The sequence below is a fragment of the Olea europaea genome, chromosome 16 (genome assembly GCF_002742605.1).
Source record: "Olea europaea var. sylvestris chromosome 16, O_europaea_v1, whole genome shotgun sequence".
Classification (NCBI taxonomy): domain Eukaryota; kingdom Viridiplantae; phylum Streptophyta; class Magnoliopsida; order Lamiales; family Oleaceae; genus Olea; species Olea europaea.
This window is the reverse complement of record NC_036252.1, coordinates 14,459,621-14,487,528: the sequence shown is the minus strand read 5'-3', so window position 1 is coordinate 14,487,528 and position 27,908 is coordinate 14,459,621. Positions and strand designations below refer to the sequence as shown.

The window sequence follows — 27,908 nt, the reverse complement described above, 5'->3', positions numbered from 1 at the left end:
TTGAGGTAAACCATCATCGCTAGATCATTGAAAAGCTGCGTTTCAGTGTGTTGATGGTCTTCTTTGTTGTTTCCTACGATCATATCAATAATGATCACTTTTCCTCCATTCTCCTTGCTTGGGATTGCTTCTTTGCATTTCTTCAATATTTTCACACACTCTTCGTCACTCCAGTCGTGCAATATCCACTGTTTTTTGCTATGTGAAAAAGTTGTTGTTAGCATGTATCCAATGAGAAAAAGTTGTTATTTAAGAAAAAAATCCATACCTTGAGCATAATTCTGCTTGAGGAATGAATTCAAACATGTTTCCCTTGATGTAAGTCAAGTTCTTATAACTACCTTCCAAGCCTTCAATGACGTGTGGAAGATCAAACACAGCACACTGCAAGTGCGGGAAAGCATCTGCAATAGCTTTGGCCATAAATCCTGTGTTTCCGCCAACATCCACCATAGAATTCATCTTATCAAAGACATTTTTGCAATCTCTAATAATTATTTCACTCAAGAACTCTGTGTCGTTACACGTCTTCATTGAAAGACTGATTCAGCTTTGGGTCATGACAAACATAGTCCCATAAGGTGCTTCCATGGGTTGTCTCGAATGTAGAGAGGTCGTCATTTTGAAACCATTTGCTAATATGATGCCATGGCTTTAAGTAAGTAGGATTGAAACTGGCCTCCAAAAATGGTATCATACTCAAGGCCTGGTCTTTGATGAGGAGATGAGAAGCCGGTGTAAGCCAATACCCCATATTTGTGTCATCCTCGAAAACTTTTTCCTCGATGAAGAACCCAGAATGAACGAGAACTCGCATAAGACGATATGCACCATGAATTTTTGTTTTGTTGATGGGGAGTGCATCGCCTAGCTGTTGGAGTGTCATTGGTTTTCCATGTTTATGGATAATATCTGGTATGCCTAGTCAGTTGCAGGGGCGGACCCAGCCTTCATGGGTTGTGGGGTCAAAAATTAATGTATAATTTTTTTAAACAATATAATATTAATAAAAATAAGTTAATACACATTTGACAGCTCGAAAATGTCTTATAATTATATCATTATCAATATTGTTAAATGAATTTTGTTACATATATAGTTTTTTTACCATGTCATTTATGGATATTGAGCTAATGACAAGTAAATCAAATTGGATGTAGGAAGTAAATGAATTGAAATAAAATTCATATTGAATTTAGGAAGTAAATGAAATTTTTAATGAAAAAATAATTTAAAAGTAATTCAAATTACATTTAGTTCGCAACGATTTTAAAATTTTTGACGTCATTTTTCATGTAAAATTCCTAATAAAATGATGTAAATTATATTGGAAAATTCATCGTGCAAAAATAATAAACTTTAAAGAAATAATTGATTTTTTAAAAAGAAAAGACGAGTTAAACGCCTCTTTTAGTACGTACGTTTGACGCATATTTAACTATTTTCAACATCTGTTTGAACCATTCGATATGACTACGATGTAGTTCTCGAAACGAGGTTTTAGATGATGTAAGCAATTTGTAGATTCGAATAGTATACGATCGTTGGCAAATTTTAAAAATTAGCATATTATCGAAATTTTTGAAATATTAATTTGAAACGACTTATTTTAATACATTGTAACTTTTCATATCGTTGATCATTTCGCATGCCATTAAGAAGCAAAAAATTAGGCCATGAGAGTTTCGAAATGATATTAAAAATGCAATGTTTCGACTTCATTTGACATGTATTAAAATAGGTCGAAAATGGGTTAAAACAACTATTTTTTGAAAAAAAATAAATAAAAAAAATTGTGGGGTCATTTGAACCCACATGACCCCATGTGGGTCCATCCCTGTTCAGTTGCACATTTGAGAGAGGCCATGTATAAGAAGTTGAATTCGTGGTTCCAAAACTTAGCTTGAGCTTGTAGAAGCTCAACCGATTGTTCTCCAATAGGGAATGCCATTTCTAGAACGTAAAATTTTATGGTGACTGATAAGTTATATGCATTAGCATTGAGTTATATATAGGAAACAATCATATAAATTAATATATTAAGCCCTTATTTGAGCCCCATTTCCCAAAATGCATTTTTTCTAAAACTTATTTTCAACCTTACATTCTCCCAATAAAATAACTTAACACGTAAACCAAAAACTTTTTTATACTTCTAACAACACATTCTTCCAAAAAAATCACTATTCCAAAATCTATTAATCCAAAATAATGGGATTGAAACAATCATATAAATACACATGCTATATACGATAAATTTTATCTATTTATAATTTAAATCATTTATAAATAACTCCTAAACATGACATGTTTAGCTCAGCTTAAGAAGTTTTCTTATAATTAGTAAAACAAATGATTTTTTCAGAATTTCTTTGTACTTTTTGCCCCAATCTTTGCACAAAATAGCATACACGTCCTCAACCTTTTTTTTTTTTTTTTTTGCAGCAATTCTTTTCTGATTTTCAATAATTAGCATAACTAGACATATTTTTGATATTTTTTCCTCATTCTTCCCCTTTCTTTACCCATTTTCTCTTTCTATTAACTTTTCTCCTTCACCCAACATAGTATCTAAATTTTTTAGGGTTAGTGTGCTCCTCTTGGCATATTTTTTTGTCTTAAATTAGATATTCCAAAATCATCTATGGATTAAAATCATGGAAATAAATTCAAAATGTGTTATCGTCATTCAAGTCAAATATAGAAAGTGTTCACTATCCATACTTTCTAGCACATATTTATTTTCTAAACATAATTGATTAAACTTACTTTCGTGAGACCATAAGTACTATCAACTTATCCACCAAACATACTATCAACTTTTATAGATTTGTATGAAGTTAATGAAAAATTTTCGTAGACTTCTCTAGATTTTTACTTTAAAACTTTCATAGAATTTGTTTGACTTTTGAAGACTTTTATTTAAATTAGAATTGCCATTACTAACAAACAAACAAACAAAGACAAAATAAAAATGAGAAAGACTATGAATATGTTGAAATAGAAAAATATGAAAGTTACGAAGACATTATTGTATCAAATGGCAACAGTGAAAAAGATGAAAGTGAAGATGATGAAAAAGGAAATTGAGAATATAGATATGAATTATTATTTGAATCTTACAAAATATAGAGAATTAGAAATCAAAGCCTTATTAAAAGAAGATCGAAATGATGTAGAAATTAAGATGGATGAAAGTAATAAAAGTAATAAAGGTCGTATTTCAGAAATGGGAAAAATTCATTTCTAAGGGTTTATCCATAGCCTAATCCAAAACTAAGAGAGGGAGGTCTACAATTTCAAAATTTAGATATTGTTAAAATTTACTTATGATTGATTAAAAAAATATTTTATTAATTAAACATATTAAGGTCACAATTATATATAATTTGGCCACAACTCATCAAATTAATTGTTTAAAATTATTTCTAAGTCACAAATCAAAAATTTCATAACCACAAATTATTCGTCAGTCACAAATCAAAATTTCATAGGTCATACAACTCATTGATCGGTCACAAAATCAAAATTTTTATTAGTCACAACTTATTTATCGATCACCACTTATCAAATTATTGATCACAACTTATTTTTTGTTCACAAATCGAAAATTTTATAGGTCACAGATTATTCATCGATCACAGAATCAAAAATTTTATTGGTCACAACTAATTTATTCATTGCAAATTATTGAATTATTTTGGTCACAATTAATTTTTTCGATCACAACTTAGTCAATTATTAGTCACAATCAACCAAACAATTGGTCACAAGCATTCAATCTCATCTTTTCCCACCTTCGACCACAGCCACCACACAAACACCAAATCTGCCAAGATTCCACCACAGCCACCACCGCAACACCTCAAACAAATCACTGCCACTACACAAACACCAGGTCCTTCAAGATCTACCATACAAACACACAAACATCAGATCTACCCATCTCCACCATTATCCCAGATCCACGACCACCTCACCAGGAAAACACCACCACATCTCAAAACCACCAGATTCGTCAAGTTCTACCACACAAACATCTGATCCGTCATATCTCTACCAGCATCTCAAAGCCATGACCACCTCACCAGGAAAATACCGCCACATCACAATAATATAAAGCTTATCCTCAAGCTCCTTTACTCGATTTCTGGCAAAATCTTGCAACTCTCCTCGACTCTTAGTGGCACAGAACTTGACACCACGGTACCTTGATGAAAACAACTGCCAAATTCAGATCGTGACGAAGAGATAGTCGGAGCGGCAACGTGCAGCAAAGAGAGATAGAGTGGCGCAGAGATACTAGGAGAGAGACAGGGAATGGTGAAGAAAAGCTGGGAGACGATAACGGTACACGGTGATGGTCCATGCTGTGCAACAGGTTTGAAGGTGGTTGTCAACTGTGGCGGCTAGGGTGACAGCCAGTGTGGAGGAAGAGAAAAGAGAGAGAAAGGAGAGAAAGAGAGGAGGGAGGCGGCCGTGGTATGGAGAGAAAGAGAATTAGTTAGGGTTTGAGAAGGTAAATAGTAGTGGGTGAATATATAAAATAATTTAATTTTTATAATATTATTATAAATATTGACGATAATATATTATAATATGATTTTTGTATAAAAATACCATAAATTTGATTTTTGAAGTTGAATCCTAAAGTTCTTATTCGGTGTAATTTCCACTCTAGAAATAGACCAAGAATTGTGTGCATGTATACAAATGTTGAAACAAATATTATCTAAACAAACAAATCGAAACTAGAGCCAGACCTGAGCCCAGCTATGTAGGGAGCCCAAAAAAAGATTTTTTTAATCACTTTTTAGCCCAAATAAAAATAAATAAATAAAGTGAAAATTACAGATTCTAATAAATTAAAAATCCTCATTTCATAAATAAGATGCAATGTTTAATATTTCACAAATCAGAATTTTTTTAATTAATTTATATATTTAAAAGTTAATTAAACAATTTGAAACCCTAATTAATATATATCTCAATTCCATCTCTCTCTCTCTCTCTCTCTCTCTCAATTCCCTAGACTCTTTTTCCCTCTCTACCATTAATTTTTCCACAATCCCGTCGGAAGACAAGAAGCTGCCACCGGAGGACTCCTCGAGAGACTCCGCGATGCCCCCTTGACGATCTGTGGTGCGATGGTGCGTGATACGTTGATCTGTGGTATGGTGGTGCGTCGATCTGTGGCGCTTGGTCTGTAGTGGTGGCGATGGTGCGATGTGGTGGTGGTGGGTTGTGTGGTGGGGTTGTGATTTATGGTGATCGATGGCGGAGGTTTTGTGTAATTTCTGGTGGTCGATCGTCGTAGTGGTGTACTGTGCAGTACAGGTGGTGATTTTGCAGTTACTGTGGTGTGTTGTACTATGCGTTGGATCTGGTGGTGGTGGCGATGGCGACGGCTCTGTTGTGGTGTTGGTGGCTCTATTCGGTGGCGAAGGCTCTGCTCTATCTCCTCCATTCTTTATTTGTCAACGGTGATAGAATGTCACTCTACGGTCGCAATAGACGTTGATTCGTTGGTTGTGTGCAGGTGTGGTGGTGGCTATAGTGGTGTTGGTCTTTGTAGTGCTCTAAGGTGGCGATGATGTTGGTGGTGATGGTTGTTTTTTGGTAGAGGTGAAGGAAATAATTGATTTAAGGTGGTTGTGTTGGTGATCGTTGAAATAGGTAGTGGTGGTGGTGGTGACGGTGTGATAATTATTTAGATGTTGTGACCAATATGACCGAAAATAATTTGTTATAACCAATAATTTGGTTAATTTTGTGACCAACGTGGTGACGGTGGTGGTGCTGTTGGAGATAACATTGAAGTGGTGGTCGTAAGTGTTGGTGATGGTTACAGATTATTTGATTGATTGTGACAGTGAATTGGTTAATCTATGATCAATGAAAAAGATAAATTGTGACCAAGAAATAATGTGTGACCTAAAAAATTAATAATTTGTGACTGTCTAATAACTTGTGACCTATAATATTTGTGATCTGTGACCTACAAATTTTTTAATTCATGACTGAAAAATAATATGTGACCTATCAAATTTTTTATTTGTGACATAAAAATAAGTTGTGACCAATAATTTGATAAGTTATGGCTAAAAATTAATTCGTGACTAATTAATTTTTTATTATGATCGATGAAAAAACTGTGACCTACAAAAAGTTCTGAATTGTGATTGTAAAATAATTTGTGACATAAAATTTCTGATTTGTGATCAAAAAATTATAAGTGACTAATTAAATTGTTAATTTGTGACCAAATTGTATAAATATATGACCTAAATATATTTAATTTACTAATTAATTAAATCATAAATAAATTTTAATAAAAATCTGATTTTTTAGGTTTGAAACTTATTTTCTTAATTTTGAAATATGATATACTTAATCTCATGAAATTTTCCTATAAATAAATAAATAAATCCTTTCACGCCTTTTGTATTCTTCTCAATCTTTCATCTTCTGATTCTCTTTAGCCGAAAACCATTTCAACATGGCATCTCTCTCTTAGAAATTTATTCATCAAAAAATAGGTACAATTTCTAATTTTTGTTAAATTTCAGTAACAATGTTTCGTATTTTCAATTTTCATCTATTCATTATAGAACTAAAGTTGTAAAACATATGCATTGACAAATTAGCATGTAATATCACAAGAAATTTGGACGAACTTTTGTTTATAACTATTATATTTTATCGAAAATTCAAGAAAACAAAACTGAAAAAAGAAGCCCAAAAAGGAAAAAGGAACTCAAAAAAATTGAAATCTTGAAACAGATTACAACGAAGACGCATATCAAATCTTACTCTCAAAATGCAGAAAATCCTTCACTTTAATGAATTGTTGAATCCAATGTAAGAAATTAAACTCTAATACCAAGATCTTTAAAATTCATGATTTTCACACATGAAATTTTAATTGATCAAGAAACATACCTTGATCCATGACAATAATTGAGAATTTTAGATCTGCAAAATAATAAACTGTTAAATTAAAGAAACCGTTCTCTCACTTTTCCTCTCTTTTATTGAATGAATTAATTGATGGATTTCATTCACATTTATAGGCAGAGAGAGGCAGTCTCATTTGTGCCATAAAACTCTCAACTTTCCATCAAATTAGACAATTATAAAACTACCATTTCTCAATTGGGCCAATAGGATTTTAGTAATATTAATCACCTTTAATTAATTCTTCAATATTACATGGGCCACAAATAATTGGTTTTACATTCTCTCACTTGGCCCGTTTAATATTGTTTTGTTATGTGGTATAAAACATAATGCGCATACCATTAGCTAAAATCCATCATACATTGGTCACTTAATATATCATCCTTAAATAAAGACTAATAAGAGTCATGGCGGTTTTACACCATCATATAAGCATAAATCCTTCCATGTACTACAGTATTAGTCCCTACCCAATATGACACATAATGAGAAGTTCGATAATTGCATTAATCTCTTCGAAAAGACTATCCCTGTCAGCATTTGCATAATTCATTTACGTACATGTACTAACAATTATGACAGGAATAATATTTTGTCAAAAACAATACATAAATGAGCCCAAAATGTCAATACATAAGCATCATAAATTGCATAATAATGTTAATGATAATTTTCAATAATGCCCATCCTTTCGACATGTTCATTGAATGTCTTTGATGGCAATCCTTTCGTTAATGGATCTGCAATTATAAGATTGGTGCTAATATGCTCGATTGACACCCTTTGTTTTTGAACTTCTTCTTTAACGGCAAAGTACTTCAATTCCATGTGCTTAGCACCTTTAGAGTACTTGTCGTTCTTTGAAAAGAAGACTGCTGCAGAATTATCACAATAAAGTTTCAATGGCTTGGCTATACTGTCGACGATCCCAAGTTCTGAAATAAAGTTTCGCAGCCAATTTCCTTGAACTGTGGCCTCAAAGCATGCCGCAAACTCGGCTTCCATAGTGGATGCATCAATGATTGACTGCTTCGCACTTTTCCATGATATAGCCCCTCTAGCTAAGAGGAACAAATAGCCAAATGTGGACTTTCTAGTATCCACACATCCAGCAAAGTCCAAATCTGAATATCCAATGACCTCCAAGTTATCAGATCTCATATAAGTGAGCATGTAGTCTTTCGTTCCTTGCAAGTATCTCAATACTTTCTTTGCAGCTTTCCAATGATCAAGTCCCGGGTTACTTTGATACCTGCCCAGCATTCCAACAGCAAAACTGATGTCTGGTCTGGTACAAGTCTGAGCATACATTAAGCTCCCAACAAGAGATGCATAAGGAATAGCTGTCATTTGTTTGCGTTCCAATTCGTTTTTAGGACATTGCATGAGACTAAATTTGTCTCCTTTCTGAATTGGAACAACACTCGCTGAACAATTTTTCATATTGAATCTCTCTAAAACTTTATTGATGTATACTTTCTGAAACAACCCTAACAACCCTTGTGACCTATCACGGAATATTTCAATTCCAATTACATAGGTTGCCTCTCCCATGTCTTTCATTTCAAAATTTTTAGCGAGAAATTTCTTAGTCTCGTATAATAGACCAAAATCATTAGTAGCTAGCAAGATATCATCAACATACAGAATCAGAAATATAAACTTGCTCCCACTGACCTTCAGATATATACATCGATCAACGACGTTTTCCTTAAATCCAAAAAAAGTAATGGTATCGTTGAACTTAAGATACCATTGACGGGAAGCCTGTTTAAGTCCATATATTGATTTCTTTAACTTACATACCATGTGTTCCTTTCATTTAACTGAAAAACCTTTAGGTTGATCCATATAAACTTCTTCATCTAAATTTCCATTTAGAAAGGCGGTTTTCACATCCATTTAATGTAGTTCTAAGTCATAATGAGCTACTAAAGCCATTATAATTCTGAGTGAGTCTTTCTTAGAGACTGGTGAAAATGTCTCCTTATAATCAATGCCACTTTTCTGAGTAAAACCTTTGGCAACAAGTCTAGCTTTATGTCGTTCCATATTACCATTAGAGTCGCGCTTGGTCTTAAAGACCCATTTACACTCAACTCTTTTACATGATTCTGGTAATTCAACGAGATCCCAGACTTCGTTATGTTCCATAGATTTCAACTCATCTTTCATAGCATCTAACCACTTATCAGAATTAGCGCTCTCAATGGCTAGTGAAAATGAAACTGGATCATCATCAACAATTCCCAAGTCAAATTCAGACTCTTGCAGGTAAACCACATAATCATCAGAAATCGCAGGTCTACGTTGTCTTTGTGACCTTCTTAATGTTATTTCTTGTGGTTCATTTAATGCAGGTTCGTCGATGGCAACTTCATTGTGAGGTGTTTGACCATTTATTTGTTGTTCAGGTAAATTTTCATGTCGTTCAACAATTTGAGGAACAACAACATTAGAAGAAGTTGAGGGTAGAGAAACTTGAACTCTAACTTCTTGTATTTCCACATTTCGTGGTTCAAAACTCACACTAACTTCACCATTCTCAATGAACCTAGCATTTCCAGTTTCAACAATTCTAGTACTATGGTTAGGACAATCAAATCTATACCCTTTTGATTTTTCTAGATAACCAATGAAAAATCCACTGATTGTTCTTGAGTCCAGTTTCTTTTCATGTGGATTATAAATTCTTGCTTCTGCTGGGCAACCCCAAATATGCAGGTGTCTTAAACTGGGTTTCCTTCCCGTCCATAGTTCAAAAGGAGTCTTTGGAACTGCCTTACTAGGAACCTTATTTTGTAGATATATAGCAGTCTTTAATGCAAACATCCACAAAGATATGGGTAAAGAAGAATTGCTTAACATACACCTGACCATTTCTATTAGAGTACGATTACGCCTTTCAGCCACACCATTTTGTTGTGGTGTGCCTGGCATAGTGTATTGAGAACATATGTCATGTCTTTCAAGAAATTTAGCAAATGGACCTGGGTGTTGTCCAGTTTCATCATACTTTCCATAATATTCACCACCTATATCAGATCTAATAATTTTCACCTTTCTGTCTAATTGTCGTTCAACTTCATTGACAAGAATCTCTAAAGCATTTACAGCTTGAGACTTTTCATGTAGTAGATAGACATAACCATAACGTGAAAAATCATCGATAAAGGTGATAAAATACTTTTCCCCACCAAATGATGAAACATCAAAAGGCCCACATATATCGGTATATATTATCTCAAGAAGCTGTGTGCTTCTTGTGGCTCCTTTCTTTGTGTATTTGGTTTGTTTACCCTTAATACAATCCACACAAGTTTCAAGATCACTAAAATCCAAGTCAGGAAGGATTTCATTCTTTACTAATCTTTCTATCCTTTCCTTGGATATTGACCCAAACGTTTATGACACAAGTTAGCAGATCGTTCATTCAGTAAACCACGTTTAGTACCAATATTATGATGCAAGGTCAAAAGAGTCTCGGCAAAGAGGTTATCAAGCTTTAATTTATATAAGCCATCACAAAGAATAGCGGAACCGATAAGATGATTTTGTTTAAACAAATTTAAACATCCATTTCCACCATCAAAGAAATATCCAACAGAATCAAGTTTTGATAAGAAAACTAAATTACGAGAAATAGAAGGTACATATAGAGTATGAAATAAATCTAAATGATGTCCAGTATCTAAAATCAAACGATAAGTTTCGATGGCTTCAATTGGAGCTTTGACTCGATTTCCCATGAGGACAAACTTGTCATTTGGATTTATGGTCTGGGTTGAAAGGAATCCCTGCATCGTATTAGTAACATGAGTGGTACATCCGGAATCAATCCACCAAGTATTATAAGGAACTTCTGCCAAATTAGATTCGAAACATACATAAGAAATAATCTTACCTTTACTTTCGACCATGCCTTACGTTTTAGGCAATCCTTTTTATGGTGCCCAGGTTTGCGACAGAAATGACACGTATCCTTTTTGTGTTCCTTATTGTAGATATGGGCAGAAGACTCATTTATCTTTAGTGGTCCTTGCTTAATTCCCTTTCCAGATCTTTTCTTATATTTCTTTCCAGCTCCTTGACGACTTACGAGATGAACATAATGAGTTCCTTGATTCTCAAGCCTTGTCTCCTCTTGCACGAGCATACTGTGCAATTCATTCACATTCCATTTATCCTTTAAGGTATTATAGTTCATATGGAATGGATCATACTCGGAAGGCAAAGAGTTGATGATAAATTGTACCACAAAGTTCTCATCCACAGTCATCCCAAGAGTCTTAAGTCTTGCTACAATGTTACTCATTTCAGTAACATGCTCATGCATGGTACGAGAACCATCAAATTTCATGGTGGTTAAGGTACTCATCAGTGTGCCAGCAAGTGATTCGTCAACTGTTTGGGAACGTTCTTCCACAAACTTCATATATCCCTTAGCATTCTCAGTTTTAGGGATAGTAGACTTGATATTCTTTGCTAAGGTCATCCGTATAAACATTAAGCTTAATCTGTTTGACCTTTCCCAAGCTTTATGGACAGATCTTTTATCAGCACTGCTCTCATCAGTAAGATCAGTAGGTTTCTCAACTTGAAGTGCCAAGTCCAAGTCCAAAACACCTAAGTTGAACTGAACTTGTTCACACCAGTCAGAGAAATTTAGCCCATTGAACAGTGGTACAGATGAAGCATGCGAATGCAGAGAAACGGGAACATATACTGCAAAATATAAAATGCTCTAACATTAATACTTTGAGTTTTAATTTCAAATTCAGATAACAATAAATGTATAGCGTAATTCTTCTTTGGGTGATATTACGTTATACCATCATAATAAATATAATGATGCTAATTAAATTTCACTTAATTGGTAATTAAATATACTCTAATCAAACATGTATGATATCTTTGGATATACAAAACACATCCGACCAAGTAAATCAATTAACCACGATCATGTTCAAGATTAACAAAATTAACTGATCAACCTTTGGGCGATCCATAATAATTTTATAATCTTTGAACGTCAATATACTTTTGACACCAATAATAAAGTCATTTTCATTTACAAGCATCAAATTATCAAGAGTAATTGATAAATAAATTATGTAATTTAGCGTTCAAAATACCATAATGTTTGGCCACTTTGGTGACTAACAAACAACATCAATCGAACATTAATTACAAAAATATAATGTGAATAATGTAAGTAATTAAACTAGACATAATCGAATTTAATTCCTAATTCAAATTAAAATGTGAAACAATAAATGTCCAATTGCCAAAAATAGTCAGTATATATGTACTTTACCGATATTGAACACAAACGCATAAACTTCAGCCAATGTTATGCCTTAAACCAATACGAGGGATTGACATTTTCTTAAACAATTCAACATATATGGCAGAAACATATACATACAGTACGGCATTCTAGGTACAAATTGTCAGCCTCATTTGATTTTCCAAGGATGGGGTTTAATTAGGCCATGGGATTATAGAAAGAAACAGTATGTGTATTGCAAATGTTTTCATGCATTAATTGGTTTCTGCAATTTCAATTTTACACGTTTCAGCCCCTCCTTTAATTATTTATTTATTTAAACTTTGAATGATTAATAATGATAAACAGGAACACATAGCCAAAATAATGGATTTTGAAGGGCTGTCTCTTTCTCTCATATGCATGGAAAAGCCAATTGATTTGAACACGATATAGTCTTCCCAAATCGGATCCATGGAAAAACCAATTAATCGATGTAGATAGCAAATGGGATTTGATGTAATGATTTGATCCATAAATTAATAAGAAATTAAAGATCCCATACGAAAAACAGTAAATCTTTAAGGAAAATCAAGAATTCTTCAACTTGGCTCTGATACCATAGTAAGAAATTAAACCCTAATACCAAGATCTTTAGAATTCATGATTTTCACATACGAAATTTTAATTGATCAAGAAACATACCTTGATCCATGGCAATAATTGAGAATTTTAGATCTGCAAAATAATAAACTGTTAAATTAAAGAAACCGTTCTCTCACTTTTCCTCTCTTTTATTGAATGAATTAATTGATGGGTTTCATTCAAATTTATAGGCAGAGAGAGGCAGTCTCATTTGTGTCATAAAACTCTCAACTTTCCATCAAAGTAAACAATTATAAAACTACCATTTTTCAGTTGGGCCAATAGGATTTTAGTAATATTAATCACCTTTAATTAATTCTTTAATATTACATGGGCCCCAAATAATTGGTTTTACATCCAAGTGCCCAATTGTTCTTGAACTACAACACAACACACAAAGAAAATAGGCAAATAAAGGAAACAAAATTGTAGATTTTTAGAATGCAAGAAAGTGAGAAAGAGAAAGAGGAATGGAAGTTTTGGGAAAGAGGGAGAGAGGGCGTAGAGAGAGGGTAAAGACAAAAGTGAATAGAAAAATGAAAATGGTAGGTGTACATTTGGCCATAGATAACTGTGTCCACAATGCTAAGCTGGCATATTTTGAAGTTATTTTTCTCATGACATTTGAAGTAGAATATATATTTCCAAAATAGCCCTTCATATATTACACAAATAGCCCACCATATATTACACAAGTAGCCCCTGCCTCTTTTCACTCACAGTCTACATGAGGGGAAGAATATCGTATTCTAGATCTTGACTACAAAATCATCGATTCTAGTGAATATTGGTATAAGACTGATAAATGGAAGAAATTTTCAATAACTAATATTTTATTTAAATTCAAAAAATAACCACATTGTCATTAAGGCTACTATAACAATTAAAAAAAACAAAACTTAATTACAAATAATCTTACTAAATGATTAACTCTAATCAATGACTAATTCTAATTAACAATTAACACCTGGATAACAGTAGAAGTTAAATGTTCTAATTAACATTGAATTTTGAATTTTCTAATAAAGAAAATACTAACTAAAAAATAATTAAAAAAATCAATTTTTTTTATAATTCTCCTCCGACTGATGAAGATTCGTCCTCGAATCTTGCAACGTGCTTTTTCATCCAATTCCTCGTAATAGCGGTATTTCGATAATTATTTTATTTTGTTAGTTAATATTAATTTAATCAAAATCTCGCATCAACGTTTGTTTTATTCAAATATGAGTTAGAATAGTTAGATATTTCATTCTTAGGTCCACTTTACTACTCGTTTAATTGACAAACTATATGCTTATTTAAATAAAAATTAGAAATAATAAATTAGGAATTCAAAGCCCTCACAGGAATGTAATCAAACTCATAAGTCCTTTATTTTACTTGTTATGATCCGTATACTTGCGGGATATAAAATCTACAATGAGCCACTTGTTGGTTTCGTTGAGGTTTTCTTTATTTTTTTTTTGAGGAAGTGAGGGGACATAGGTACTAATCTTTCAACTCTTGAGGCTTGACCTCAATTGTGAAAATAATAATCCTTAGTCAACTTGGTTGTGATGTTAGTAGCAACACTGACTAATCTTACCATCGAGACCCAATGAATCGGTTTTGACTAAATCGGCCAATTATTTGAATTTACTTTGAAATTTGATGAAATAACCAAGTTTTGAATCATGTACCTCTACTTGTTATTTTATTGGCCCATTACCATCAAGTTGGACTAGTAACCGTCGATTGATATTTTAATCGAGTTAATGACTGGATTTAGTTCGATAACTATTAGTATGCTAGTTCGAAGAGTTTCTTTTAAGAAGTATATCGAATTTCTATGAGGAATAAATTCTCAAAAATGTCAAGATAAAGTGAGTTGATTCAGCTAGACATGACTAATTTGAACTTGATAGATGTATTTGATTTAATTAGTGTATTTAATCGAGTAAAAATTTATGAATTGAACTTGAGAGATGAGATTAAAGGGAATAACTACTGTAAATTGATAAGCATATTTGATCGTTTAATTACTTTTATTTTTCATAGTTAATATTAGTTTAATCAAAATCTTGCCATCATTGTTTGCTTTATTCAAATATGATTAAACATCAAATAGATATTATCATGAGATACAGATTTTTATGTTCACTTTACTACTCGTTTAATTGAACTTTTGATGAACAATTTGATTTTTAAGTTATGTCCACTACACCAAAAACCACTTTTGGCAACAGGCAGAAAACGTTATTGTAGACTTACAGCAACGTTCAGGCGTCTGTTGTGGAATGAGACGTTGCCATAGAGCGAAGAGTTTCGGCAACATGCATTGCACGTTGCTGAAACCAAGTTTCGACAACGTGCAATGCACATTGCTGAAACCCAGTTTCGGCAACGTGCTCACGTTGCCGAATGCACGTTGCCGAAACTGGAGTTTGTCGCAAATGTCATTTTTATTTTTCTGATAAATTATTTTACATTTTTCCTGCCAATTAAACCTGTGAATTAAAAACATATTTTTACTATCTACGCACAAGTACTTTAAGCCAACAAAAAATTAAAAGTACTTCATTTAAGCCAATAAACATGATCCGATATGCAATATTACTTCATCAAAACATAATAAATACTTCAATTCAAAAATATACACCATCTAACCAAAGAACTATGAAAAATGTCTGAAAGTTATGTAAACGATTCATGACCGAAGCTTCTAACGAGTCCCAGCCAAATCTTTTTACATAGACGAGATCCAAGACGATACAAGCACAAAAGAGATTTTCGAACTCACTTCAACTCCATGTAACTGCAAGAAAGAAAGAATATAACAACAAATTAATCAAAAAGAGCAAGCAATTTAGAAACAATACAATGTTATTTAAAGCTTTTTAAGACACAACTATATTCATTCTTTTTACATAACAAGTCTATACTCATTCAATGTATATAGCAGCAGATTTATGTCATTTAAAGAAAAAATTGAATCACACACTCAAGAATACGAGCTCATAATTAAAACTTGATTGATTTTTAAAAATAAGATCAATTTCTTTTTTAAGAGAAGCCATTGTGCACTCATTAGTAATGCCATGAACAAACTTCCACATTCAAGGTTGTAGACTTGTGTATGCACACATATATAGCCACTCTTGAAACATGTTTAATGACAAATGCATAAATGAAAAAAATGTAGAAATTTATAAAGTACCTTTGTCAAATAAGTCTAATGCAGCTCTTTGCCCAAACAATAGTACTTCCTATGGCGTCACTAAGAACTCGAAATTCTTCCGTTGGTCTATATAAGGGAAAATGACTCATGTACACCCCGTCAACCCAAACCTTCCAACAATCTCGTCCTAGTGGCACATGATGCACATTTGCACTTGGGTCTATTGATGCAATCTTCCCTTCGCCTACAATTTCCTCCTCAACCAAGTACTGGTGCAATAGTTGACACTTTCCATATTCCACTGGTGCAATACCTCCCTCCATACCACTTCCTTGTTGAGACTACAAATTCGCATTAAAATAAAGTCTATTTTTAAAACTAGTATGATATAATCTGAATTTATATTGAAAAAATAATATACAATACAAAAACATGTGGAGTAAAAGCATGTGAACTCATATCCTCTACATTCTTATTTTGATTCTGCAAAATAATACAAAAAAAATTAAACTTATTGAAATGTTAAGATATATTAAGTTACGCTATCATATTCTATGTAATAGCAAAGTATAACCTGGGATAACTTCAGAAGTGCTTCAACCTTTTCTTCGACTTATGAAACTTAAATATTACACTAGATCTACACACACACACTCTCTAGTATGTGTGTATATATATATATACACAATACACGTACCAAAGTTTCAGCAACCGCCTCATTTATTGGATTTCCATCCTTTCGAAGATGTCCATGAGTCCATACTGTCGTTCTCAATCATGTGATATTTGGATTCTTTCTTTTCTACAATAACAATATTGAACTCAATCACAAACACGTATATGAAATCAATAAAGACACATATCAAAAATAAAGAAAGATAGTTCTTGTACCAAATCGTGAGCCATACGTGAATAACCCTTCCGACCCATAGTATGGAGAAGCTTCTGACTACTTCTCATTTTGCTGAACTTAGAACTTTTTTCCTGTCAAGGAAAAAAATATAAACCAACAATAATTGACTACAAAGTTTAAAGTTCATACGAAAATATAACTTACTTGAAAATCAGTGGAAAGAGTATCTTCTCCCATGCTTCTTCTGAGGTTATATTCTTCGGTCTAAGAAGGGCAATAGCGCGTTTTCTATTCACGACAGATGGTACTTGACGTTTGATATCTCTTCTCAATCTTGATTTGAATGTCCTCCAATATGTTCCCATACATTGAAATGCCATTTTTTGATGGCAGACATTGACATTGAATCTTTGCTACAATTATCACAAATATAAAAAATGGTCGATATATGATCGAAAATGGCAATCAAGCTTTGAAGGAAAAATGTATAACCAATAATAAAAAAAGTATCATATTAAATAAATGTACCTGTATAAAATTCCAAAGTTCAATTTTTTTACTGTCATCCACTGAAGGCCAATTTTTAATAATAACTGGCACGTACTCCCGCACTATGGCTCCGGCTATGCTGATAAATTTATCAAAGTTATGGCCAATTACTTGCCCGAATTCATTGAATTCAAGCTCCATTTTCTGATAGTTATTTTCAGCAACCATTTTCAAATATCGACCTCAATATAAAAAATTGGACCTCTTTTCTTTTTTGTAGCATCTACACTTGTCGAAGTCATGTTTTGATCACCAGTAATTGGAGTAGACATGGTATCTCTAGGTTCACTAGAAGGTCATAGTCTTTTATTTGTCTTCCGAATTGCAACAGCAATCGCAGCACTTCGTCTTTTAGAATTCTTGGAAGCTTGCTTATTTGACTTAAACAATGCAACATGAAAACATAGCATAAAGTTAATTATTCTCGAAAGTTACCATCTTAAGAAGTGTATTGAAACACACTCACCTGAGCTTTATCCATCATGCGTATATTTAATAATATCACCTAGTTCCAAAAAGCCACTTGAGAAAGTACGAATCTGCAAACAATAAGAGAAAGAGAATGATATTCAAAGTTCTACTACTTGTAATTTAAACAGTTATATGTATAACGATATTTACCAAACTAATCAATTTATATATCACATAATATGCCTTCAACATCTATCCTTGCAAAATTCTCATCCCCCACATGATTGTCTTCAATTTGTGTTACATCCAATGGAATAGTTGCCTCATAAGAAGTATCTTCTTCCATATGTAATGTGTGAAAGTCTCTTGGTGATGCTTGCAAAACAACATACCAATTAGATGTTTCATTCTCCCTAGAATAAAAAACTTGTTTCGCCTGTGATGCCAAAATGAAAGCATCATTTTCAAATTGTCCGTGTCCCTTGTGAAGGTTAACCAAAGTGAATCCATCTTCCTTCTTTATTCCATTCACAATATTTGCCCAGTCACACTTGAATATTGGAATATGAAATGTATTATAGTCAAGCACTATAATATCACGCAAAACTCCCTAATAAAGAACTTTTCCAACAACATGTGCATTATCTTTTGCACTAGATCTACAGATGGTTGTTGCATCAACTAAAATGCCACTGTTTTGGCGAGAGTTTTCGGCATCTTTAGTGTGAAATCGAAATCCATTTATTACAAAACTGGAATATGACATGGATTGACATCTAGGGCCACGTGCAAGCCACTTTAAAGTATTTGAAACATTGTCCAGCGACAATTGACCCGTAATCTGTTATGAGTATAAATACGTTAGGAATAAAAGAATAAACAACAGAATTAAACGCTAATCTGGTCGATATATGTACTTCAACCTTATTGTGCAACCAAATGGCAAACGTGTCAACATGTTTCTTATGCAACAAATTCTCATTTCGTCCAAGTCGTTTATCAGAACTCCTGAGTTCACTCATATACATCCTAAGTAAAAAACAATATATCAAGAAATCTCTAAGAACTTAAAATCCCAAAAAGTATATACTTCACAAATATACTATACATATGGAGCCACTTCTACACTATTCAGCAATACATAGCGATGGACAACTTTTAGCATCTCATTAGATAGTACAAGTGACTTCCCTTTGGAAATTGGACGACCTGCAACTAAGAAGTCACTCTCATACTCTTCATTGCGTGCAGGCTTAGAGCCTATTTCAGATGCTTGTTTTATGTATTTGCTACAAAACATTGCATTTTCTTCAACAATATATCGTTCAGCTATGCACCCTTCAGGTCTTGCACGATTCATAACGTACCCTTTCAACACTTTCATATACCTACACATTTTCCAAAAAAGTAATAAAGTAGAAATCATTTGATAGTGGATTTAATTTCTGGGGATAAGGAGTGTTACCTCTCAAATGGGTACATCCAACGATATTGAATTGGTCTACATAGACGAACTTCTCTTCCAATATGAATTGTTAAATGAACCATTATATCAAAAAAGGAAGGGGGAAAATACCTTTCCAACATGCGCAAAGTTTCAGCAACATCCTCTTCTAAAATTTCAACCTTATTCCTATCTACGACTCCTTGACATATTTCATTGAAAAATGAACACGAGTTCCTTGGTCCTTTAGGTAAAAGTCCTCTCAGTGCAACTGATAGTAATTATTGCATTAAAAGGTGACAATCATGAGACTTGAGTCCAACTATCTTACATTCTTCCACTGAAATGCAATTTTCAATATTAGAACCATAACCATCCGGTAATCTCAAGTTAGCAAGCCTTTTGCAAAATATTTCTTTTTCTGTTTTTGATAAAGTGTGAGGAGCTGCAGGTAAGTAAACTTTATTTCCTCTACTCTCAGGATGTAGATCATGCCTAATGTTCATAGCTTCCAAGTCCTTACGACAGTTAATACCATCTTTCGATTTTCCTTTCACATTCAAAAGTGTACTAATGATGCTCTCACAAATATTCTTTTCCACGTGCATCACATCCAAATTATGCCGTATAAGTAAAGTCTGCAAATCAAACATCACTTGTTTCATGAGATACTAAACGCAGTTAGATGTATTAAAAAAGGAAATGATATAACTAGAGTTACCTTCCAATATGGTAGCCTGAAAAATATTGACTTTTTCTTCCACGTTACATTGGATTGAGTCATGTTCTTCTTTCTCTTTCACTTACCACTTTTGCCCCAATCATTTGCAATTTGATCAACTTCATAGGAATCTTCTTCACCAGTTTTTATCTTTGGCCTAATGCCATTTTCAATATGTCCATCAAACCAACTCCTTTTCATGATAAATGGATGACTCAATGGGAGAAATCTTCTATGTCCCATGAATGCTAACTTCCTACAATGTGACAACCATACTGAACATGTATGTTCACGACAAATAGGACATGCAAGATTTTTGAAAGGATTGAATCCATCGGTGGCAAGACCCAATCTAATATTTCGAGGATCTAACGCAAAATGTGGCCACCTTCTGTTTATCATTTCCCATCCCAATGAATCAACCGGATGCTCATTTTACCATCTGAACTCTTATTATTTGAGTGCCATCTAAGTTGTTTTGCCATCTCTTCTATTCCAAACATCCTCTTAAGTCTTGGTATGATAGGGAAATAACGTAAGACTTTTGCTGGAATTTTTTTTTGAACTTTCTTAGTTTGTTGGTTAACTTTCCATCTTGAGCAACCACATTTTGGACATAATTCAACATGTTCAAGCTCCTTCTTATATAGACAACAATCATTCAAACAAGCATATATCTTCTCATAGCCAAGATTAAATGTATTGACAAGTTTTTTCATCTCATAAAATGAGTTAGGAAGTGTATTATTTTGTGGTAACATGTCCCGCACAAGATGTATGAGTTCATTGAAACCATTATCTGATAAACCATGTGCAGCTTTATGTTTAAACATTGCAACTGAAGCTAACATCTTTGTAAACGCCATACAACTAGGATACAAAGGAGTTTCCACATCGTTAACTAAACGTTGAATGTCTTCCTCTGTTCCATCATGAGGATTTTCAGAATCTGCATCATGTTGCGTATAGAAGTCCCTAAACATCCTACATGACTCAGGCATTTCTACATCGACCAAATTTGATTTACTTGGTTTTTCTCCATGAAATACCCAATCAGTGTACGTAGGATCCATACCCTTAATAATCAAATGTTCATATACTATTTCATAGTTGTGATGCTTTAGATTCCTACACTTGATACAAGGGCATCCTATCATTTCTGAATTTAGAGTTTCACAAGCTAGTTCTACAAACTTCCGTGCTCCATCTCTGTATTGTTCTGAAAATCTACAACAGCAATTGTATGATCATTTTATATTATTGTTAAGTTTTGAAACTAGATTTATAAGATTTTGTTTCAGACAGTAACCTTGATAATTGCAGCCACTCATTGTCCATTATGATACTATCAAACATTGAACAGCAACAATTCAAATTGTGAACTAAATGGCCCCTTGTTTCGGTTTATTATAGGCCAATCACAAAGCCCTATGCTTCGATCTATTATAGGCAGCTATTCGTCCAGCATCATCATCAACTAAATGGCCCCTTGTTCACTTGACCGACTTGCTATAATAATTCCAAGACACCCAGTGAAGATATGTTAAACAAATAAAGTGGGATTTTAAAATTACTAATGAACTTACAGTAAGAAATAGATGATCCAAAATTTAAAACTTTCAAAGGATTTAGATTAGAATTAATTAAATTGTAAATTTGTAACAACACTCGTTTAATGTCCAAAGTTTTTATAAATTTACATAAAACAATGTTTTAAAAAATGTATGTCATGTTTTTCGGGTGAGTGGATTGCTCAAGTTTATGCTAAAAATTTCAATAAAAAATTAGGACCAAGCTATGATCAAATGAATACAAAATCATATAACAATGCGAAGGCTAGGTTAATTGACAAGTATCGATTTGATCTTGAGAAAGTGATTTGACTGTAATTTTCCCTCAAGTTTCACACATTTACGAGTTAATAAGGACAAAGAAAAAAGCAAAAAACTATAACATATTTTCCAAGTGATTAAAATTATAATCTAAGCTCGACAAACATTCTTTTACTCCACACGTTTCGTAAAATTCACAACTACACTCTTCGTAAAACCCATATCTTATAAATACTAAAATTCTAACAAAATAATTTTTTAAAGTGTAATGCTATTCATAGTGAATGACTATCGTAGTCATCTTATGTGACATATATCTAATCACTTAACTTGGTTGAGAGTCAAACAAACCAGGTTGTATGCTAAGTCCAGTACCAAGGATATTTTTAACTATAATAAATTGATGAAGAGTACAGATCAATGAACAATGAAAAGCAAAATTATCAGCCTTTACACCGACACAAACAAGGCTGAGAAACTGAAATGTTTCACTATCTCTGGAGCTTCCCGATGGAGTGTAAATATATTGCAACAAATACAACATTGTGAAGGCAAAATAACGTTAGTCAGACATTCTGTATTCATTCTTTTACAGGTCGAACGAAGTGTATACATCATATTCCAAAGCATGCTGACTTAGTGTGTGAATGTTGGAACTGTGCTACGAGAACAAATATTACATATTGTCTGCGAAAAATAATATAAAAGGGATGAAATATCAAGTTGTAATGACAAGAAATAGACGTCAAGCAAGTTTTTTAGAAAGTAATCAATTACACACAAGATGAACTAGGATTCTAGTGGATGAATAAGACTCCATCATAATGTCTCACCCTCTCGCTGTTCCAATGGCAATTTTCATCCTGATCTCCCAAGTGAGAGGGCTAACCGGCCCCACATCACCATGTAACCACTGCTCCAGATTGCCATTATCAATGTACTTGTACACAAGTAGCATGAATGCAGGATGCAGAAATTACTTGAGAGTTCAAGAGAAAAGAGAGATATCTAGATTATACAAAAGAAAAACCAAATGGCTAATGAGTTTATTCAATTAAATTTTGACTATATTTGTTTAGAAGTTATTAGAAAATCCTATAATTCGAGGGACAAGTGCTCTCTGCCTCCATTAGTGTATTTAATTGTTACTTTTGTATCATACTTGTAAAAACACGTGAAGTAACTTCATCCATTGTTACATTTTGTAATTGAGGCCTACATTTTTTACACACGCAAGACATAATTAACACGCACATATAGAGGCATTCACTCAATTTTTTATCACTCTAATCCACCCTGCCATGCTAAAAGAAAATAACATTCCCGATAAGTCATCAATAATTTTTGTTGTTAAAACTTGGATCTAAGGTAAATTCTCGATAAGTCATGCTCTGCTTCATGTAATATAGTCTTGTCTATGTGCAAATCCCCACCTATTACTCTCCAGCCCAAATTCAACCTACCAACTCAATTTTAGCTCTCTTTTCACTACCACATTCCTTATTCCCTATTTAAAAATGCACAAGTTAAGAGAAACTTCATTTTTCCTCAATCTAGGGACGTCTCTGCAAGGGATATTTTGGAAGGAAAAAGTCCCAATAAGCTAACTTGGAGAATAAATCTTTCTTGCCTAACAATAAATCTTTCTTGGTCAAAGACTGCAGGGGATTCACCAGGTGGAGGGTATATAATGCATAAACAATAAAATTAACTTATAGTCACAGTCCAAACAACACCACCACTAGCACCATCACGAGCAATGGCAAGACCACTAATTGCTGCATGGACAAAAGAAGAAACAAAATTAGCAATCGGGAAAATAATTTGGATATCCAATAAAATTCTCCAAAATCTAGATGAAACTATTAACTTGAAATGGGTACACATAGAAGTTAAAATTTTAACTAGAATCAAACTTTTTCGAATCGAAACCAAGAACCGATCAGTCCCCAACAGTTCTTCATTCTTAGTCTAAAATCGAGGACTTTAAAACCAAATGTCTTCTACATAATTATCTTCTTTTCTTACAATCTATCACCAGACCGAACAAATAGGAAGACACGAAAAGTATCAAGTTTGCAAGCAAATATCTCATCCCTAACCTCCCATCATCAAGTCATCCATGAACACGAGAGGCAATAGAATGAACTAGCATCAATTACCTGTTTGGAAGAGAGTTCACGGTGGCAGGGAGATTCACAGTAGGGGGGAGAGTGAGAACGGCGAGCGACGGGAGAGGGAGTGATAGTGAGAGACGGGGAAGACACTATAGGGCTGGTTTGGGTTTTTTACAAACTAAAAGGGTGCGGGTCGGGTCCGGGTCAAGTTTTGTATGATTTATATTTTAATGTTGAATTCACTACTAAGAAATTAACGACAACGTTCAAAGAACGTTGTCAAAGACACTTAACCGCAACGTTCAATGAACGTTGCTAAAACCAACCAACGGCATCGTTCGGTGAACGTTGTTAAAAAATATACAGCAACGTGCATTGCCCGTTGCCAAAACTTGTTAACGGCAACGTTCAATGAACGTTGCTGAAACTAATTAACGGCAACGTTCAAAGAACGTTGCTAAAACATCTACAGCAACGTGCATTGCACGTTGCCGAAAAAAAAAACAACGGCCTTTGAACGTTGCAAAAGGGTGTATTAGCAACAACCACTCAAAAAATGTTGCTAAATCTTCATTTTCTCAACCAATGGCAACATGCATTTGCTGAATGTTGCAATAAACCCCTTTTAGCAACATACAATTGGTGAATGTTGCCATTTATATGTTGCCAAATGCCATTTTTCTTATAGTGGTGATATGATCTAGGAGTCGAGCCCGACGAAGGCAAGTGCGAGATGAGACCCGTTGATAGTTGATGGCGGACCAATGACGCGATCAAGGGCAAAGCAAGTGAAACAAGTGATAGGATTGCTCGTTCAAGAAACTATTGATGGAACCATGTTCGGGACTCAAAATGGGACAAGTTTCGTGTTCGGGTTGAAGGCGGAAACAAAATGGATCAATGCGTTACAAGTAGCCGAAGACGATAGTGGGCAGTGTAACCATGCGGCTGCAAGGTGCGACCGCACAGCATGATACCGAGAATCAAATGGCCAAAATTATATTACCATGCGGCCGCATGGTTCATTTCTGGGCACGATTTTCCTTTTTTTCGTGTTTTTCCTTATTTTATTAAAATTTCATTCTTAATCAAACTCCTACCATATTGGATGAATATTTTAGGAATTTTGTTAGATTATTAGAATTATATTTCCTTTTTGACTCCTATTTGAGGATTAGTATAAATAGGAGAATATTTTTTCATTGTAAAAAAAACTTTAAACTTTGACTATTGCTTAATATTATAGAGAGAGAATTATTCTTTCAATTTATTGTTCTTTTTGAACAATCTTGGAACTTATCAAGATTCAACTTCTTGTGGCGTTCTAATCAATCGGATTGTGGGTTCTTTTAATTGTAATTCAAGGGGTTTTAGGTTTTTCGCTAATCTAGGGTTTCTTGGTTCAATTCTTGGGGTTCGAGATCCAAAACTGGGTTAGTATTGGCTTTCTTGGGTTCCGCATCAATCTCGTTGTGGGTTTCGTAATTTCCATTACTACGGGGTTCGCATCAGTTGGTATCAGAGCTTTGACTTCAATTTAATCAGATTATATCCCTTGTTTTCTATTTTTTTTCAATTTCTTGTGTTCTTGTGTCCAGAAGATTTTCTTGATCTTTGATCCAAAAAATTTCATTAAAAATCTTCAAATTTCGTTTTTGGGCTCAATTTTTGCCCAAATCAGTTGTCATTTTCTTTGTTGGTTTTGTTATTGATTTCCGGATCTTGAAAAAAAAATTACTGTTCATCCGTACAGTAAAAAGAATACTGTTCATCCGTACGGTATTGTTCATCCGTACAGTAAAAAAACTTCTTGAATATTATTGATCTGTCAAATACCAACTTTTATTATTCATTATCATTTCTAAATTACTTGGACACATTGAATCACTCCATTCCTTCAATTCAAAATCAAGTTTTAAAAGTTTTCTTTGAGTCCTTTGTTACAATTATTGAGTCACATCCGATTTGGGGAATTCTACACGAATTGATTGATTGATTGAGTTCATTGATTGTTCCTAGAGGCAATTGTTGAAAGAACTGAGTGGTAAAAGGCAGAGAGGTGAGCTTAATAGAGGGTAAAAGCCTTGTGTGTGTTTCGAGTGACTTTTGGTGAGGCAGTAAAATAAAATTTTAGTGTTAGGATGCTAGAAAGGGCAGAATCAAACTCAAGCCGACAAGGCAATAATAACAATGCAAAGGAGGATTTAGTGCAGAGGTTTAAAAGGACGTTTGGAGATGTGAGAGATAGCTTAGAGAAGCAGGAGGCTTGAATGAATAGATTAGATACATCGATGGCTAATTTTAGTCCGGGGCATCGAGTGGATGTATCCAATGCCAGAGGACTGGATAGATGGGAGCCTAGGAGGGAAAGGCGAGAGGAGTATGGATATGGGAGTGACCTGGGCGAAGATGAATTTCACGGTGTTGAGATTGGAAGGATGAGGAATAGAGGAGATAGGTTCGACAGACGGGGTCGGAATGATCGCGAGGAGGAGTTGGATGGAAACTTGGGAAATATAAAAATGACAGTTCCTTCATTCAAAGGAAGGAGTGATCCCGAGGCATACCTGGAGTGGGAAAGGAAGGTTGAAATGATCTTGGAGTGTTATAACTATTCGGAGGAGAAAAAGGTGAAGTTAGCAGTTTTGGAATTCAGTGACTATGCAATTTCATGGTGGGATCAAGTGATTACTTCACAACGTAGGAGTGGGGGAAGACCAATCAGCACTTGGGAGGAATTGAAGTCATTGATGAGAAAGAGGTTTGTTCCTAGCCATTATTACCTAGAGATCCATCAAAAATTGCAAGGTCTATATCAAGGGTTGAAAAGTGTAGAGGACTATCATAAGAAGATGGAAATACTCATGATTAGGGCCAATGTGGTGGAGGATCGGGAGGCTACCATGGCACGATTCTTGAATGGGTTGAATAGGGAAATTGCCAATGTAGTGGACTTGCAACATTATGTGGAGTTGGAAGACATGTTGCATGTGGCTATGAAGGTGGAGAGACAGTTGAAGAGGAAAGGGGCAGCTAGGCAGCCGTTAGAACTTCGAGTGTTAATCTATCTTGGAAGCCAGGGTGGAATAACAACAAGAAAGGTGATAAAGCTATACCTAAAGGTAGGAATGAGTGGCAGAAAGGGAAAGAAGAAAGTGCTAGCAAAACAGCACCCAAAACAGATTCACAACCATCAAGGAATTGAGACATCAAGTGTTTCAGATGCTTGGGGTCAGGGCACATTGCTTCTCAATACCCAAATAAACGGGTAATGGTTTTGTTGGATAATGGAGAGGTGGGAGTGAAAGTGAAGGAGAGTTTGAGGACATGCTTGCATTGGAGGACGTTGAAGAAGAAGAAAAATTGGAGTTTGCTGTTGGGGAATCGTTGGTGTCAAGGAGAGCTCTTAACACTCAAGTCAAAGTGGATGATTTAGAGCAGCAGCGAGAAAATATATTCAACACACGTTGTTATGTCAACGATAAGGTATGTAGTATGATTATTGATGGTGGGAGTTGTACGAATGTAGCTAGTACAACCTTAGTTGAGAAATTAGGACTAGCATTGTTAAGACACCCTAGGCCTTATAAGTTGCAATGGTTGAATGAAAGTGGGGAAGTTAGGGTGAATAAAAGAGTTTTAATTAATTTCTCAATTGGGAGTTATAGTGACAAAGTAGTATGTGATGTGGTGCCTATGCATGTGGGTCATATTTTATTAGGAAGGCCATGGAAATATGATAGAAGGGTCACACGTGATGGTTATAGGAATCGTTATAGCTTTGTCAAGGATGGGAAGACAACTACTCTTGCCCCATTAACATCGGCACAAGTGTATGGAGATCAAATCAAGCTGAAAAGTGAGGAAGACGAGAGAATAAGAGAGTCAGGAAAAAGGAGAGGCAATAGTGAAACCATCACTAAGAGAGAAAATAGTAAGGTGGCTGA

At 34.2% G+C, this 27,908-nt stretch overlaps 1 protein-coding gene, 2 long non-coding RNA genes and 1 pseudogene across 3 annotated transcripts; all 4 read right to left on the bottom strand.

The window, feature by feature from the left end:
• Positions 1 to 141: 141 nt before the first annotated feature.
• Positions 142 to 1,951, bottom strand: LOC111412668 (annotated as a pseudogene).
• A 14,865-nt stretch (positions 1,952 to 16,816) lies between these two features.
• On the bottom strand, positions 16,817 to 17,119 carry LOC111412841. Its single transcript, XR_002706119.1, has 3 exons — positions 17,092 to 17,119; positions 16,926 to 17,018; positions 16,817 to 16,836 (listed from the first exon to the last, which is right to left on the bottom strand). It is a non-coding gene; the product is annotated as an uncharacterized LOC111412841 (long non-coding RNA).
• A 625-nt stretch (positions 17,120 to 17,744) lies between these two features.
• On the bottom strand, positions 17,745 to 18,102 carry LOC111412840. Its single transcript, XR_002706118.1, has 3 exons — positions 18,058 to 18,102; positions 17,903 to 17,975; positions 17,745 to 17,816 (listed from the first exon to the last, which is right to left on the bottom strand). It is a non-coding gene; the product is annotated as an uncharacterized LOC111412840 (long non-coding RNA).
• Positions 18,103 to 19,571: 1,469 nt separating this feature from the next.
• LOC111412839 lies at positions 19,572 to 20,205 on the bottom strand. The gene is made up of 2 exons (XM_023043726.1): positions 20,013 to 20,205; positions 19,572 to 19,929 (listed from the first exon to the last, which is right to left on the bottom strand). Exons 1-2 carry the CDS (start codon positions 20,073 to 20,075, stop codon positions 19,573 to 19,575), a joined length of 420 nt encoding a protein of 139 aa, XP_022899494.1. The 5' UTR covers positions 20,076 to 20,205; the 3' UTR covers position 19,572.
• Between the last annotated feature and the right edge of the window lie 7,703 nt (positions 20,206 to 27,908).